Source organism: Paroedura picta, chromosome 4 (genome assembly GCF_049243985.1).
Source record: "Paroedura picta isolate Pp20150507F chromosome 4, Ppicta_v3.0, whole genome shotgun sequence".
Lineage (NCBI taxonomy): Eukaryota > Metazoa > Chordata > Lepidosauria > Squamata > Gekkonidae > Paroedura > Paroedura picta.
In genome coordinates, this window is record NC_135372.1 from 39,552,347 (window position 1) to 39,570,426 (window position 18,080).

General features: G+C 46.9%; 1 protein-coding gene across 2 annotated transcripts in view; it reads left to right on the forward strand.

Annotated features, from left to right (window-relative positions):
• TNR (tenascin R) overlaps positions 1–18,080 on the forward strand; it is a 536,279-nt gene that overhangs the window by 500,703 nt on the left and 17,496 nt on the right. For both annotated transcript variants that reach the window (XM_077332511.1, XM_077332512.1), the window contains 7 exons: positions 63–182; positions 3,840–3,983; positions 4,856–4,975; positions 6,029–6,172; positions 6,278–6,408; positions 8,665–8,797; positions 16,265–16,416. In XM_077332511.1, the coding sequence (XP_077188626.1) occupies positions 63–182; positions 3,840–3,983; positions 4,856–4,975; positions 6,029–6,172; positions 6,278–6,408; positions 8,665–8,797; positions 16,265–16,416 (944 nt within the window). The remainder of the gene's footprint in view (positions 1–62; positions 183–3,839; positions 3,984–4,855; positions 4,976–6,028; positions 6,173–6,277; positions 6,409–8,664; positions 8,798–16,264; positions 16,417–18,080) is intronic.

The window sequence follows — 18,080 nt, forward strand, 5'->3', positions numbered from 1 at the left end:
GGTGATGTTCATTAAGGTATGTTATGCTCACGTGTTTCTTTGTTGTGCTTGGCCTCCTACAGGGATTGACCCACCACGGAACCTGACTGTTGACAATGTGACTACAGATTCGGTGACGGTCCACTGGGCTCCTCCTATTGCATCCTTTGACCACTACAGAATAGCCTACAAATCCGCCCAAGGTAATCTTCTGTGACTGGGGACTACCAGAAGTCCCAAATGATCATGACGGACTTTAAACTGGAGAGGTATAAATTCTTTATAAAAGCTTTCCTAGCTCTAGAAGCAGTTCAGGAAGCTGTACCACACACAGTGGCTGCTTTTTGAAACAGCGCTGTTCTCTGATTGGTCCAGGTTTGAAAATGATATTTTTATTTTCAAAGTCCACCCTTCCCTAATAGACTCAGGGCAGATAACTGCAAGATTAAAGGATTCAACACAATACAACAGCCTTTCTCGGCTTTTTTACCATTGAGAAAACCCTGATGCGTTCTTCAGGCTTTGAGAAACCCCAGAAGTGGTACAATCATGCAAAATATGGTTGGGAGGCACAGCTGTGTACATGCCCACCCAGGGACCCCCCCTTCCCACTCCAGGCCCATCGTCGGAGAGCCACGAGCCACGAGTGGGCATGTCCACAGCTAGGCTTCCCAACAGTATTCTGCACCATCATGCCACTTCTGGGGGTTCTCGAAGCATGAAGAATGTTTCAGGGGCTTCCCAATGATAAAAGAGTTGAGAAAGGCTGGCATCAGAACTTCTGCTAATGGGAGCTTCTGCACAATTCCCTCTGACTTCTTCCTAGCCAGACCAGTCCACACAAGCTCTGTGATGTTGACTCTCAGGGGTAGGATCAGGTCCTGTGGTGGCCCTTTGCTCTCTCTTCACACATGTCCTAACACTGTCCTCTTCACACACGCCCTAACACTGTGCTATTAAAATCTGAACTTGATAAAAGGCAACAGCGATCACTGATTTTTTAAAAAAAGGCCTCTGGCTCACAAGCCAGGGGAAAATGCTGAGAAAGGGGCAGCTGTGAGAGGCTGATGATGTCGGTATTAGCAGGACCTTTGCAAGCAGGTAAATGCAAAAGGGCTTTTTTCCCCCAGATGGTATGTTAACATGCTTGAGGTCTGTGTTCTTTGCAAAAAAATCCAGTCAAGCTGGTTTGGGAAAGGTTGCCTTGAGGACAAGGAAAATCTTGGAACAGGAAAGTGGCAACACAACCTCATGTGGGAGCCCCCAAAAGTTGAGCTCCGGCTTAGAGGTCCGCACAGAGAAAGACCTCTGTGCGGAAGCAGCCTATTTTAAGATGCAAATTTCACTTCAGCCAATATTAGTAAGAGTCTCACTGTCAGGTGTCTTGCTACAGATTCCTTTGAAGCTGGGCTTAGTATGCTAAGAAAGTTTCTCCAACTGCGATTCCATATAAGATTCAGGAAGCCAGACATTATCAGTTCAAAGCTGTAGAGGGACCATTAAAAGAAGCTGAAAAGTAAAAGGTTCGGAGAAGGGGGTTTCATTTGCATTTAACAAGCACCTCAAACTAGCAATTCCTGGGCACAGGATGTTTGATAATTATTTGAAACACACATTTCCCAGGGTGGCGTGCTGTGGTTGAGATTCTGTCAATCTGCCCGGACAGAGGCCGGTTTATAGAGAACTGGCAGTGCAATCCTAAGCAGAGTCACACCCTCCAAGCCTGTGGACTTCGATAGACCAGCAAGGGTGTAATGCTGCTTTGGATGGCACTGCAGTTGCATCGGAAGGAGGCTTCTCCTCCATCCTTGCTATACATGTACAACCTCTCTGTCTGTTAGTTCTCTGAAGCCACTGTTGTGCCACTGGAGTTTCTCAATCCCATTGTCATCAGCTCTGGTTTAGGGATTCACAGGACCCATAGCACTGATGATGATGCTATCCGTTCAGTCGTGTCCGTCCCTCGGCAATTCTATAGGAAAATCTTTGCCATGCGCCCCAGTCTCTGACTGCTTCTTTTAGTTGGTTCATGGTCATCCCTGTGTCGGCTTTGATTGTGTCAAGCCAGCGGATCCTTCGGCGACCATGTTTCCTTTTAACACTGACCATGCTGAGCATTGATGATTTTTCTAGCGAGTTTGACCACATAATGTGTCCAAAGTAAGTGAGCCTTAGCCTTAACATCTTCCCTTCCAATGACACAGTTGGCTGCTCTTCTCCAAAACCATCTTGTTGGTAACTTTGGCTGTCACCCATAGCACTAGGCCCAGTTAAAGGATTCACGGGACTTTGGCAGTCCTCGTATTCATCCTCTTTGTTTCTTTAACCTTGGAAGGATGTGCAAGCACAATGCCCCAGTATCTAAGGGAGCCTTCACACTTATCCAGCATATCTGTGCATACATGCACAGTGAGTGGTGTGCATGCTCAGTTACTAACAGAGCATGTGCATTGCCCTTTTGTTGTTCTCACAATCTGCAAGCTGCCTAGGTATGATGACCCCCAATCACACAGTGTGAAGGCCCCCTAACTGTACAGCACTGCAGAGAACCTGGAACCATGGGAGCCACAGTATGTGCTGCAGATGCTACTAGGATAAACCACTTCTGCTTGTAATATGCTGTACTGGCCATGCTGCTAGGATGGGAAGGAGGATTGTTATGGAATTTCCTGCTTGGAAAGTTTTCATTGAACAACCTTCTGTCCAACAATTATACGGACAGTAGAAGCTTTCTTAAACCAGAAGTTGGATTGTGGTTAAGAGCAGTGGCTTCCAATCTGGCAAGCCAGGTTTGATTCCCCGCTCTTCCACATGCAGCCAAATGAGTGACCTTGGGCTAATCACAGCCCTGATACTGTTGTTCTGACCAAACAGTCCTGTCAAGGTTCTCTCAGCCTCACCTACCTCACAGGGTGTCTGGTGTGGAGAGATGAAGGGGAGGCGATGGTAAGCCACTTTGAGACTCCTGGTAGAGAAAAGCAGCATATAAGAACCAACTCTTCTTCTAGATTACCAGTGTGATCTGACACGGGACCCCTGGGGTTTTGGTAAATGTCTCGATGGCTCCTCAATGGGATCAGAAGTTTTCCTAAAATATGGCCTTTTTGCTGCAATGCAGCTTTCCCAGAATGCACAGCTACATGAAAACATCATAGAGCAGTGGTCCCCAACCCCAGGTACCGGGCCGTGGCTCAGTCGGTATTGGCTCGCGGCTCCTCATCCTCCTCCCTGGCTGCTGCCTCGGGGGCTGCCCTGCCACTCTGCCACTGGCTCACCTTTGGTGCTCTCCAGCGGCTGCCATGGCTGGGGCTTTCCCTAGGTGTGGCACTGCGCAGCTGCTGCTGGCAGCACCCCCAGCAGGCAGCGGGAAGTCAGGGGCGCCAGTGAGTAAGCAAATGGAGAAGGGGCTCCTGCGGCGATGTCCCTCGGCAAAAGACTACCCCCCCCCTGGCCTCAGTAAAATTGTCGCGCGTTGACCAGTCCCCGGTGAAAAAAAGGTTGGGGACCACTGTCGTAGAGGATGAAGCTGGGGCGGGGGGATGTTTCCCTGTGTTAAAAACATCTTGCAAACAGATAGACAGCACAGCAAGCGAGGAGACCTTTCCCCCCTGTTGGGCTGCTCCTCTGTTTGCAGGGAGTGTTTTATTTAAAGCAAGATTCAGAAGTGGAATCCACTACCTGCTGTCCGTTCGCTCATCTCCTGCTCCTGCATGTGTGAACCGGGCCTCTCGCAGCCTCTAGCCTTTTGGTGGGTGTTTTTTCCCAAGTCCGTCCTGCCTAGGAGTGCCTTTTGCCAGACTCTGGGTTGAGTGACTTGATTGCAGAGAGGTAACCGAGACTTGTTTTCTGAATCCACGCAGGACGAGTGGACAGCATCGTGATCGCTAAGCGGGTCACTGAATACACCCTCAGCCATCTCCAGCCAGCCACGGAGTACGAGATCAGCTTGAAGAGCGTGAGGGGCAGAGAGGAAAGTGAGCCCCTCTCCCACATCATGTACACAGGTACATAGCGCCTCCCGGGGGCATGAGGAGAAGCCATGATTTTAATATAATAGTGTCTGATATTCACATGACAATAGGGCCATGCATGCCAAGGATGAGCACTTTCCCCCACCACCACTCTGTGACCTCAGTTTTTTATTTAAAAAAATCAAGCTCACCTCCAGCAATGGACCCAAAGCAAATGAAACCAATAGGCAATTGGGCACAATTGAAGAAGTGACCCCTTTACTGAAGAGCTATTGCCTATGTCAGGGGTAGTCAACCTGTGGTCCTCCAGATGTCCATGGACTACAATTCCCATGAGCCCCTTTCTTTGGTAATTTAGCTCCTTGCTTTCTGTTTGACTTCTCCAAGTTCAGATCCGAGACTGCATTAAAGTCGGATTTCCTCTTCCTCCCTGCCCGAGCTGCATTGCCGCTTCGTGGAGCAGGGGATTGCTTAAACAGACAGTTGAATGAGCCACAAATCATACCAATAATTCATTTAAAAGCTGCTGAGTTTTAAAAATCCTACCGTTCAGTTCATGGCTGAATTGGTGGCCGTTTCACACATATCTGCGTTCTGGCAATAACCCGATGCGAACCTGTTCAGCAGGCATCCAAGTCGTTCAGCACCAAACCGAGCAGAACTAGTGACCGGCTCATGACTGATAGACACAGTCAAACGCGCTAAGTGCAACTGTCCGACAGATTCATGGCGAAATTCACAGCATCCCTAATCCAAACCGTCGTGGACTGCTGCAAAGTGCAGGGCGATCCGTCTAGATTCTTGTCTAGTGAATTATTGTTTGGAAACTTGGCTTCTGAAGCGAATTTGAATTGAGACCCTGCTAGGCTGACTCCTCTGCCTTGCCTGTTTTGCACCGCTTATAGCCATGGATAATCCAGAGAGCTTGACCGCCAGCAACATTACTCCGACGGGAGCCCTGCTGAAGTGGGAGCCGCCCGTGGCTGAAGTGGAGAGTTATGTCATCGTGCTCACACACAACACAGGTAGGTCTCTGCTTCTTCGGTGGCCCTCAGTAGGGATGGACTGGATGGAAGGGATGTGGTTCAGTGGAAGAGCCTCTGCTTCATGCACAGAATGACTTGCTCCAATCCCCAGCATCTCCAGTTAAAAGAGCAGATAGTGGATGATGGGAAAGGGCTCTCCCAGAGATTTTGGAGAACTCAGAAGCCTTTATTGGCATACTGGACCCACAATCCAGAAAGATCCGAACCAAATACCAAAAGTTACAAAGCTATGCTTCCGCCTTAGCAAACAGTGACTATTTACTTCCAGCATATTCCCAAGAGCAGCAGCAATCCTGGCAAGTTTGGTAGGATTCTTTTCAGGTAGCATTGCTTAAATAATGAGGGACTCAGAACTGCATTTGGAATTTAGATCTGCCAAATAGCTCTGAATAGCACCTTGTTGGGCCAAGAAAGCTGGACCATCCAATACAATATGTATTGGTGTGATCCGCCTTGAGTCCAAGGAGTAAAGTGGACTATAAATTGGATGGATGGATGGATGGATGGATGGATGGATGGATGGATGGATGGATGCATGCATGCATGCATGCATGCATGCATGCATGCATGCATGCATGCATGCATGCATGCATACGTAGGCTTCCTCCCTGCTCTCAGAAACATTTGAAGAAGAAGCATTTGTCATCACAGGGACAAAGCTTTGTACAATGGCTTTCTACACATGTAGACTACAAGCTTATGAACTAGCAATCGCATGTATAATGTGATCCACAGAAGACCAGTGACAGGAGAAGCAGGAAGAATATGAAGGAACCCCTGTAGAGTGGTCCAGGGATAAGATCTGAATATTCTTAAAGCTAAGATGGTGGAGGTCTGGATGGAAGACCTCCTTGGATATCTGTTCGTCTCACCGTGACATCCATGATGGGGAAATGGAGGGATAAGGGTGCCCGGGAATTGGCCTTATACTGGACCATGCTGATGTGTTTTGCTAGAAGAGGAAGCTGCTTGACTGCTTTCTGCTCTGGCGATGACTCCTGCTCTCTATAATCCATCTTCTTCTGGTTTCAGTTGCAGGGAAGACTATTTTAGTCGATGGGTCCAGCCAAGAGCAGGAGCTTATTAATTTGTTCCCTAGTACCAGCTATGGAGTCACCATCTATGCCACCAACGGGCCCGTCTCTAGCAGAACCATTTCCACCAATTTTACCACGCGTAAGTATAGCACCTTCCTTTTCCTAGCTAGAGAACAGTTATAATCCTTGGCAAGTTATCTTTGAGGTCCATGCCCCGCTTTAATTCCTTGCTCAACTTTGGCAGTTTTAGATCCTCCCTCCAATCTGACAGCGAGTGAAGTGACGCGCCGGAGTGCCCTCCTCTCGTGGCTGCCCCCGATGGCAGAGATTGAGAACTACATCCTGTCTTACCGGTCACCTGACGGAAGCCGCAAGGTGAGTCCTCACCATGAGGGAGACTCTTAACTGTCTGCGGACCGGTCTGATTATTCATTTTGATTTAGATTATTTGTAGTCCTCCTTTGTCATTGAGACTCAAGGCAGGTTGCACAAACTAAGGGCAATCAACAGAATATGACGTCTGATAGGTAAAGTGATAGGACTAGGGTTACAGAAACTGGGGGGGGGGTACATAACAGACAAGATATGTTCACAATGGCAAAAAAAATTGAATTCCAGAAGTATTATGTAGTGAGAGCAAGATAGTACATGCAGTAAACAGGTTAAGTATAAAGGTAAAGGTATCCCCTGTGCAAGCACTGACTCATGTCTGACCCTTGGGGTCATGCCCTCTAGCGTTTTCATGGCAGACTCAATACGGGGTGGTTTGCCAGTGCCTTCCCCAGTCATTGCCCCCCAGCAAGCTGGGTACTCATTTTACCAACCCCAGAAGGATGGAAGGCTGAGTCAACCTTGAGTTGGCTGCTGGGATCTAACTCCCAGCTTCATGGGCAGAGCTTCAGACAGCATGTCAGCTGCCTTAACACCCTGCGCCACAAGAAGCTCTTCAGGTTAAGTATACTGAACACAATAGGGTTGTCCACAGCCCTTTAGTAAATCAACTACTTGGACCCCTGCATCATAATATGGCCTTACAGGGTTTATAAAAACTCCCTCCTGAACAATTCAATTTTACATAGTTTGCGATATGCCAGAAGTGTGTGTGGTGGGGGTTCATTCCCCAAAGTGGAGGGCAGCAACTGAGAATGCGCATGTCCGGGGAGTTGTCGCATTTACCCACTTTCAATGGGATGGTCCTTGCAGAAAACCCTGTTTAGACAAACAAAACTGACATGCTCCAACCTGGAAGGGAGGTCTATAAAAATAAAGTTATGGTATTATTACTAGGGGCTAAGCCCGTTGCATTCAGGAATACAGTGGGTGCTAGATTGGGGGAGTGGGGTGGAAGAGCTTGGTGGATGCCTTCCCCCTCCCCCCAGGAAAGACTGCAGGCAGCTGTTAGGGAACTCACGGTCAGGGGCAGCTCTCACACAGCAGGGATCTGCAGCCTCCGAGCCTCAGAGGGAAATGGAAGGAGGAGGGGGTGGTCAGGGGTGGGGAACGGAAGGCAATTGGCCAGCTGCTGGACAGACAGGCAAGGGGTTGGAGGAGGAGGCACTCGGGTGGGACAACCACACTGAGTGGGTGTTTAGGTATGCATGACACTTAACCATGAGACACGCTCCTCCTCCAAGCACTTAACAGAAATATATTATGTGGAACAGATTATAGAGGACGATGGGGCCCTGTAAATATATGGGAGTGATAGGGGGAGACTGAACTTCTCCCCTCCCCTAAAGAATCATTTGTCTTTTGGGGGGATGTTCAAGCAGTCACCTTCTACTTCTCTTCCTGGGTTTAGGCAGCCGTGTTCCTCCATCTCATTCTCCTCCGTTTCATTCCTCATCAAGTGGTCCCACATTATCAGGGATCCCATATCAAGTGAAACAGCCTAGCAGTCTGATCAATGGCTATTTTCTGACATTACCAGGGGCAAATGAAAGCCAAAGGCAGTGCTTCCGATACTGGTCATGGACAATCCTAGAATAACAGAATGTCTTAAAGTAAGGGAGGGTTTTACTTCTTTATTTTGTTTTAAAATGTTACGTACGTTGATGACAATTGGTAAATATTGGCCACAGCTAGGGTTGCCGGTCCCCAGGTGGGAGCAGGGGATTCCCCCCACAAATTGAGGACTATCAGGAAGCTTGGCAAGTCTCTCCCCACAAAAAAACATTGGGGGTCACTCTCTTGCTCTTGAGCAAAAACTCCATGGTAGAAGACTAGCTCTACCATAGAGGTTTTGGCCACAAACCAGAGCGTTTCCTCCCCATTGTCACTGACATGCCTAAATCTCTTCTCAGTGACTTCAGGTAAGTGCATGGATGTGCCTTCATCACTACAGGTAAGCACAATATGTCTGACCTATTGTAGATGAAAGGTTTGCTTGCTGGTGCATCTCGTTTCCTTGTTGCTCCCACCTTTGGTGAATGCACATTAGCTCATCCCTATCTTATAGCTCTCAGGTCACCCGTTCAAGATCAGAATTGTTGCTTGGCTTAGTGCTGTAGGTGGTACTTTTCCATGAAAATGCTCAAAGTGACATACATCTCAGTTTCACCTCCTGATCTGTTTGTATAAGCTTCACCTCTGCTGTGTGCATTTCTGTTTCTTACGGTGGCCTGTGTGCAGGAGCTGATTGTGGATGCAGAAGACACCTGGATTCGACTAGAAGGGCTTTCGGAAACCACAGAGTACACAGTGCGCTTGCAAGCCGCTCAGGATGCCGTCCGAAGCGGGTTCACCTCCACTGTCTTCACTACAGGTAAGGGGAATTCAGTGGTTCTGTTGGCTCTTGAATGATCTCCCCTGGTTGACTTTGGGTACACATACTGTTGAGGGGGGGGGACAATGGAAGCACTGATGCCAGAGCTGATTCACAGTGTAGTGATTTAGAGTGGCATCCTTTAATCTAGAGAACCAGTTTTGATTCCCCACTCCTCCACATGCAGCCTATTGGGTGACCTTGAGCTAGTCACAGCTCTCTCAGAGCTCTCTCAACCTCACCTACCTCACAGGTTGTCTGTTGTGGGGAGAAGAAGGGAAGACAATTGTAAGCGGGGTACAAAGAGCTCTTATTTTTCTTAATGAATCCACACATTTAATCTTCGCAGATGAAATGCATTGTGTCTGTAGAGAGTTTTCCTCTCGCCCACCCTTCTGGGTGATTACACATGTATTTTGTGAGTTAATTTAGACTGAAGAGGAGGAGAAGGGGGGAGAGAGAGAGAGAGAGAGAGAGAACACAGAGCTGTCCCCAGATCACCCGTTAAGCTTCCATGGTTGGGAGAGGTGGGAAACGACAGCACATTCTCTCTCTGTATGCTTCCCCTCTCTTATCCCAAAATAGATATAGAGTAGAAAGTTAAGGTTCAATCAAAAACTTTTCCAGCACATTATGTAACTTGGCTCCCAGGTTTACCAAGAAATGAGGGATCTCTTCAAATTGGCAGGAAGAAAGATGGGCCATCCACGCAGATAGACGATTTTGCAAACATACCATGTACATTTTCAAATGTACCTTGGGAACGCCGGGAAAGAGACACTTAAGGAATGAAATCAGTTGGTATCATTCATCATTTATATTTTTTGCTAGATTCTAAATCTTGCATGGAATCCCAAAGGACATAGTTTTAGGAAGAAAAAATAGTGTTCCCAGGGCAAGTTCCCTGCCCTCTTCAGGCCACTACAATGAGTTCAGCTTATTTCATGCCTCTCTTAATAATAACAATAACAATAATAATAATCCAATTTATTTACTGCCGCTCTCAGATTAGCCAGCTCACGGCGGTTTACAGACAATAAAATCATAAAATACAATCAGTTACAATAAAAGGTGGCAAAATCCTATAACAATTAGCCGCCTACCAAAATCTGTACCCAACTCAACAAATCCCCTCCCCCCTGACTCCGTGCCTTGCGGTAGATGTTAAGGATGGCAAAAGATTTCTAGAGCAGGGACCAAAGATTCTTCCTTGCCCTCGCTAAACCAAACACCTGGTGTGGAAGAGCTCTGTTTTAGAGGCCCTGCAGAACCGTGATAGCAAAAAAAAACAAACACCATATCAGAGATACCTTAAGCTAGACATCGGAGGAGGCAGCTTGGCCAGGGAAAGGCGTTTTGGGTGGCAGCTGCTTCTTTACTGCAGGCGTCACAGGAAATGAATTGTTCTGTCAACACGTTTGAGTGCCTAACGTCTGTTTCTTTTTGATAGAGCACTCCAATTTGTTTTTGTTTTTTTTGGGGGGGAGACATCAGCATCAGCTTGTGCTACTGAACGTTCCCCTTTGTGTCCCCGTTTTAGATTAGTTTATGCAGCAAAATTGTGGAGAATGTCGAGTTGCAGGCATGTTTAGAAAGAGCAGGTGTCTACGAGGCCACGATCTCTCCTGTAGAGAATGAACTTCTGTGTAAACACATGAAGAATGTTGGCAATGCCAGAAGAGACACCCACTGTGGAATCATTTATTTAGAAAGGAATGCTTAAGGGTTGCTGAATGCCAATTACATTTGTTCCTGGGTTGTTCAAAAGAGAGGGCAGAAAAGAGAGAGAGGGAGAGAGGCAGAAAGGAGCTGTCCACCCTTTCAGTACTGAAATCAACTCCCTCGGTGTTGTTTATCGAATAGGCTAAAACGGCCGCCTTTGAGCCTGCGCCGCTGATATATTCTTCACCGAAGCGCATGAAAAGGCTTTTGAAACGCCTGTCAGTTAACAACCACAGCTATCAATAGACACAAACCCCACATGCCTCTTACGCCAATAGATCCAGGTCAGCTGCATTATTCTTCCCCACCACCACCTTCCATTTCTGTCAGGGTAAAGGATTATGGGAAGAATGCTTCGAGGAATGAAAACAAGCACAGAGCTTTTCAGACTGATCGTAGTGGCAGATGAAAAGCCTATCACATTCCTGGTGTCATTTCAGGCAGCAGGTTTTCTTCCCCCCCCCCCCCCTTATTCCATTGCTAACTTTTTGATTACTCTAGAACTGACTCTCAAGAGTCGTTCCGTCCTCCCAGACATTGCATGTTGGCTGCAAAGATCAAGCCTTTCTTGGCTGGCCAGGCATGACAGCCCCTGTCCTCTTCCCTCCCTCGGAGGCACAATTTTAGCTCTGTTTTTCTTTCCCTTCTGTGACTGAGCTGCCCCAGGTATCTGTTTTCTCCTTTCCTGAAGAATTCTGACTGACCCATCCTGTCACAGTATAATATTTTGCTTGTATGCTCAGACCAGGAACTTTAGGGAAGGAATGAGAACCCCCTTTAACTTATAGACAGCACTTGAAAAGGTTTAATATTACAAATTAACAAAATACTTTAGTCAACATAGAGGGTTAGGAGAAGAGTTGGTTTTTATATGCCACATTTTTCTACCAGAAGGAGTCTCAAAGCAGCTTACAATTGCCTTCCCTTTCCTCACCCCGCAACAGACACCGTGTGAGGGAGGTGAGGCTGAGAGAGCCCTGATAATACAGCTGTGGCAAGCCCAAGGTCACCCACATGGCTGCTTGTGGAGAAGCCTGGAATCAAATCCAGCTCTCCAGATTAAGAAGATTATCTACAGCAGAACTCACAGAGATGTTATACAGATCCTCTATTTTTCCACAAGACTCTTCCCCGTTTAGCCCTATTCTTCCACTCAGCAAAAACTCCCTCAGTCTCTTTGCCTGCAGCTCCCTGTCCCCTGGTTCTCCTGTCTCACATTGTCACCAATAGGTCTGCCCACTTTAATTGGTAGACGAACCCACTCAAGCTAATGCAATAGCTAGGTAGCAATTTTAATTGAAACTGATAAATTTTAATCCATGGGGCAAAGAGAAAATTGAGTCCTTAATCATTTGGGTCCTTTTTTAGTCCGGAGTAATATTCCCTAGGAGTGTGTCACACCACCAAAAATTTGATTCAGAACTGAGGCCCCTTTGAATGCATCGAAGTCAGTGGGGAATGGCCATTTCACATTAAAAAGATAGCAAGCAGATTTTTTTTCTTTTAAAAAAAGGCTTCTGCCAGCCCCCTGACCTCTTCCCAGTGTCTGTCCCAGCTCCAAAGAATTGAGAAGGAGTGGCAATCACTGAACAACAACAACAGCAGTGCTCAGGCATTGCACAGTGACTGCATAAAGGGCCCCGAATGATGGAAGCATCACCAGGAAATCAATACCAACAAAGTACTGTTCTCCCTATCTGAAAACGTAACTAAGAACCATCCTGAAGTGTGTTAGTCTATAGCATCAATGTGAACATAGGTGACACCTTAGAACGGGGGTAGTCAACCTGTGGTCCTCCAGATGTTCATGGATTACAATTCCCATGAGCCCCTGCCAGCAAATGGGCTGGCAGCGGCTCATGGGAATTGTAGTCCATGAACATCTGGAGGACCACAGGTTGACTACCCCTGCCTTAGAACAAACTTTCTCAACCAGGGTTTTGTGAAACCCTGGGGTTTCTTGACAGCTCTGGAAGGATTTCCCGAATGGGTGGGAGTTAATTTTGTATACAGTTTTTTAAATTGGTTAAACATTTATTGGGTGATATAGCCATATATTGTCATGTTGGCCCACCCCCTTCCCAAAAGGGCCATTGATGGACCTGGAGGGGGCGGGAAGGGGAGGGACCCCAGATGGGCGTGTCCACAGCCCTGCTTCCCAACCAGATTCTGCATGATCGCACCACTTCTGGGGTTTCTCAAAGGCTGAAGAATATTTCAGGGGTTTCTCAAGGGTCAAAAAGTTGAGAGAGGCTGCCACAAATAATTATTCCAGCATCAGGTTTTGTGAGTCAGAGCTCAGTTCTTCAGACGCTTGAAGGTAGAACCTCAAGGCCCAACCTCTTCTTCAGATACTCTCCTCGAAGACTTTGGGAACATCATGAAGACTTTTGAAGCCTTGCCAGATAGCAGCTTATAATAACTCTCATTCACACATGCATCTGTAGTTGTGTCTTGATTCTGATTTGTACCATGCCAAGAATAAAGGGATTCCAGCCGGGACGCCAGTATCCCTTGGCTGATAAGTCAATGCAGTAAGGCAAAACATTTTCAAAGGTGTTGGCTGAAGGTGCTCCTGTCCTCTATTTCCTAGATTGTTGGTCTTTTCTGGAAGGACCATGTCAGCAATGCCCTAGCCAGCCCTCTTGCCTGCTGCAAAAGCCTCCTCCTTTAAAGAGCTACAAAATCAGAACACCCATCTCATTTCAATTCTAGTAATGCTTTCCAGGAGAACAATAGGGTGTGATTAACAAAAGCAGGGTGGGGGAGAGAGATCCCCAGCTGCCCTAGCGTTGTGCCTGCTCACATTGGCTGGGGGACATAACAGGAGGCTTTTGTTCCTTCCATCATGTTAATAACTGCCTGCCTTTTGTTGTTCACATGTACAAAAGGTTCTAGGGGAATTGCAATGCAAGTGACACAAAGGAAACGTCATTATGAATGTTGCCCCACTCTTCCAAGGTCTGTTTGAAGTTTTGGAAAGTATGAATATAAATTGAAGCAAGTAGTCCTTGTGGAGCATGGGGCGGGCGGGGGGTTGTTTGTATGTCACGAAACTGAAATAAGTCCCTGGCTGGAACAAATCTGAAAGACACCGAAGTGGTAAAGAGGAGATCCTTTGAATAATGCTCGTTCCGGAGAGGCAGCCATGCTTGTCTGTTGTTGTAGAAGTGATAAAGAACACTGTTGATGCCTTGAAAATTGAGAAGTTTGGCCTCCGTCCATCTAGCCCTCCATCAAATGAAGCGTGATGGTCCTTAAAGAGCACACGTTTTGATGAACAAGTTTCTGTACACTTTGCGTTAAGAAAAAAAAATCAGAATCCAATGCCAAAAACAGTTTACCGGGACCTTGCTGAGGCGTGTAAATTAAACCCACTGGAATACATCTATTTATTTGATATATATATTTAAAGAGCAAAATGGTTTGCAGGACAATTAAACCCTGCTGAGTGATCTGAGATTTCTCTAGGCACAATCCCATATACTATAAAAGGTAATTTCCCAGCATTCAGGGCTAGAAATGTTCTTTTCACTAAAAAAAACAAAAAACTGAGGAATTCTGAGTGATGGCCTGGTGGTAAAGAAAATGATTGCAACCTTCTGATTGATCGTATAGTTGTTAGAGATTGGTTATAATTCTACATCCGGTCCTGCTTCAAGTCTTTGACTCTTACCAGACAGAGAAAACGTCTTGTTCCTCCCTGGAATGTAGTATTTGATAAGCTCTCTCACAAGACCAAAGTTTATATCGAAGAAGAGGAGGAGGAGTTGGTTCTTATATGCCGCTTTTCTCAATCTGAAGGAGTCTCAAAGCGGTTTACGTTCGCCTTCCCTTTCCTCTCCCCACAACAGACACCCTGTGAGGTAGGCGAGGCTGAGAGAGCCCTGGTATCACTGCTCAGTCAGAACAGCTTTATCAGTGCTGAGCCCAAGGTCACCCAGCTGGCTACATGTGGGGGAGTGCAGAATCAAACCCGGCTCACCACATTAGAAGTCCACACTCCTAACCACTACACCAAGCTAGCTGAGATGGTCCTTCTGAAGGCTAGAGAAATGGAAGAAGAGTGTGCCACTACCATTTATGTAAACAATGGGGGGGGGGAACATGCAAGCAGCTTTTTGGACCTGTCAGCAGTTCCTGGAAGGCTGGGGTAAGGGCTGTAGGGTGTTCCTGGGAGGTAGATTGGAAAGGTAGCTATTGGCTCATCCTGCAAGCCCAACCTCCAAGAGAAGGGTATTTAATATGATGTAATCCTATTGTTCTCTACACAGATTTGGGAACCCCCCTGTGTCTAAATTTATTCTGCAGTAAAAATATATAAAAGGTTTTTCTCTCAGTGTGATTCATTGGGGCTGGGCAAAAGAACCCTAATTTGGCCATTTGGTGAGCCATATGGAAGGGTGGTATAGAAATCAGATAGGTATTTAGGTAGATAGGTAGATAGATAACCTGCAGTTAGGTAGAATGGACACAGCCTGTTTAGGGAACTCATGAACACATGTCATTTGCCTGAGGGAGAAGGGGACAGAAAGACAGACACTGTCTATATTGAATTGTCAAAGGCTTTCATGGCTGGAGTCAGGCTGTTGTGGGTTTTTGCAGGCTGTGTGGCTGTGGTTTGGTCATTTCAGGGCAACGTCAGGTACTAAAAGAACATGAAAACTCACATCAGCATCTTTATGACAATGCAATAACCCCCCCCCAAAAAAAAAAAACACCCTACTATAGCTAGTATTCATCCTGTCAGTAGAGAGGCATAAAAAGAACCAGGAACAATTATAGTTGGACTTCTGGCGATTTGGAGATTGTCTTATGTTTGTGGGGGGGGGGGAGTGATGGACTGTACAAAGCTCTTGCCTCATATTTATGGATGTGTAGCATGTGATTAATCTCTGCTCCTTATCCAGCTACATGCCCATGTATTTAAACCTTTTCTCCTCTTCTATCCCACACAGCTGTTCCCCACAGCGGTTCCTGGAGAGCCCTACACACTGGAGTTGGGGGGCGGGTATTAGAGTAAACAAGTGACTAGTGTTGTGTTACTGTGCCAGAATTAAAGTGGTTGGGAAAGAAATCTGTGTTCACTGCCAGTCAAACAGTCCTGGGCAAGGTAGGGCAATGGTCTTATTTAATTTAAGGCATGCTCAGATTTCTACATCGGCATGTACCTTTTCCTCAGGTGATGTCTGAAGTGCATTGGTTGCTGGTAGAGTTCTGCCTGTTCAAGGTTCTGGTGCTGACCTTCAAGACCATATGTGGTTTGGGCCCTGTATATCTGAAGGACCACCTCTCGCAATATGCCATCCAAGGGGCAATACACTCGGCAAACATCAATTTACTGGTGGTCCTTGGCCCCAAGGACGTGCACCTGGTCTCGACCAAAGCCAAGGGTCTTTTCAGTCCTATCTCCAACCTGGTGGGATGAGTTCCTGGTTGAGATCCAGGCCCTGACGGAACCATCAAAGTTCCTCAGGGCATGCAAAACAGCGCTGTTCCATCAGGCCTATGGTTCAGACCAGGGCAGTCCGAAGTTTTATGGGCCTCCCTCCATCTCCTCCTTCTTGGCTCCCCCTACTTGTTGTTTTAACTTGATGTCACCTCCAGCCAGGACAAGAGTAATCATTCAAAGGTTTACTTGGCCAGTTTCCAGGATATCTCTTTCCACTCACGTCCTCAGCTTTACTGCACACCAACGCATCTGCCCATGCAATAAGTAAACAGGGTGTTTGCTGCATTTTGCAGGAGGCCGCGTGTTTATGAATCCCCAGGACTGCGCCCAGCATTTGACGAACGGCGACACGCTGAGCGGCGTGTACACCATCTTTCTCAATGGGGACCTCAGCCAGCGAGTGCAAGTGTATTGCGACATGACGACGGCCGGGGGCGGATGGATTGTAAGTGCGTGCAGAGAGCCACTTGTTTATTGGGCTCCCTGTTTTTCTAGCAGGAACCCGCCGTATCGAAGGCTTTCATGGATTTGCTTTGTTCAATCAGTAAGGTTTCTAAAAGGCACTCTAGGACCTCACGGCCCAGACAGTAAGAGTGAAGATTTTTTAAAAACGGAGCAGCATTTCCACGGCAGCTGCCCAGCTTCTCCGCACAGCAGCCAGAAACAATAGCTCTCCCCACTGCTGCCAGACTATCAATGAGATGTGCTCCCAGCTGTTTCCATTTACCGGAGACGGTACCAATATTCTGATGCCTGACCCTGACAAATAAATTGCCTTCTCCCCCCTCTCCTCCCTTCAGAAGATACCAGTTTTAAAAGATGTAGATTTGAGTGGCTAGAGTTGAAATTCTTCATGGTTCAGCTCTCCCTCTCTCCTAAACTTTTCAGATTTAAATCTTTGGATGTTATTGTGTGTATAGAACTGTGCACATCTATCCCTACAGAGCCAGCTTGGTGTAGTGGTTAGGAGCACAGACTTCTAATCTGGCGAGCTGGGTTTGATTCCCCACTCCTCCCCCACATGCAACCAGCTGGGTGACCTTGGGCTCGCCACAGCACTGATAAAGCTGATCCGACCGAGCAGTAATACGAGGACTCACCCACCTCACAGGGTGTCTGTTGTGGGGAGAGGAAAGGGAAGGCGAATGTAAGCCGCTTTGAGACTCCTTCGGGTAGAGAAAAACAGCATATTAGAACTTGCTCTTCTTCATATGAATCCCACGGTACCAGCAAGATTGTTCTTGGGGAGTTGTAAGTGGGTTGCCCTTGTGCCTCCTATGGACTCACAGTTGGGTACAGATCTGAATGTTTGGGAGTCACCACCTTTCTTGCACCAGCTGAGGATTATATGCTAGCTTCATCCTGTCTGGGCACAGCTTAGCCGCGTCACTCATGTCATGGTAATCTCCGGATTAGCCATCCATACTACATGGGACTGAGGAGTGACTGGAAATGGCAAATGTCAGAATATGAGCTGGAGCTCATTATATGGAGCATAGAATATTGGTGATGTATCATCTTCAGTTGTTGCCACTTTGGCTCTGGCCCCAGGTCAAAATGGTGATTTGATTTGATTTTTTTAATTTGCTAAATAATCGGGAACCGAGTCAGTTTAAAGACTGATCCTTCCTGTGTGAAGGAATACACATAGGATAATGCATTTTCAATGTGCTTTGGCAGCTGGCTTTTTCTGTGCAGAACAGGATAATCTACTTCTTCAGTGCATTGAAAGAGCATTATCTATTGTGTGCAGAATAGGCCCTGGTTAGCCTTGGCTTTCCAGATCAGGGCTTCTGCAGGGTACTGAGCAGCATCCTGGAAAGAAAATGGTTAGGCAAACATATGCAACTTCATCCCTACATTAATTCCTCAAAACAGCTTCACAGTGATAGAGAGGCAGGCTCTCAGGGCAGCAAAACCTGCTTTTACATGGTATATGTAATGTTATTCTGAGACAAAACTGCAAAAACAAGCCAAGGAGGAAGAGCATACATTGACAATCAGAACCAGCATGGCTGGGCGCTCCATTATCCCATGCCCTAGGGACTAAGTTAATAATAGTTACACTCAGAGAGGTTCCCTGTGATTTATTTGACACTTACCCGCAAC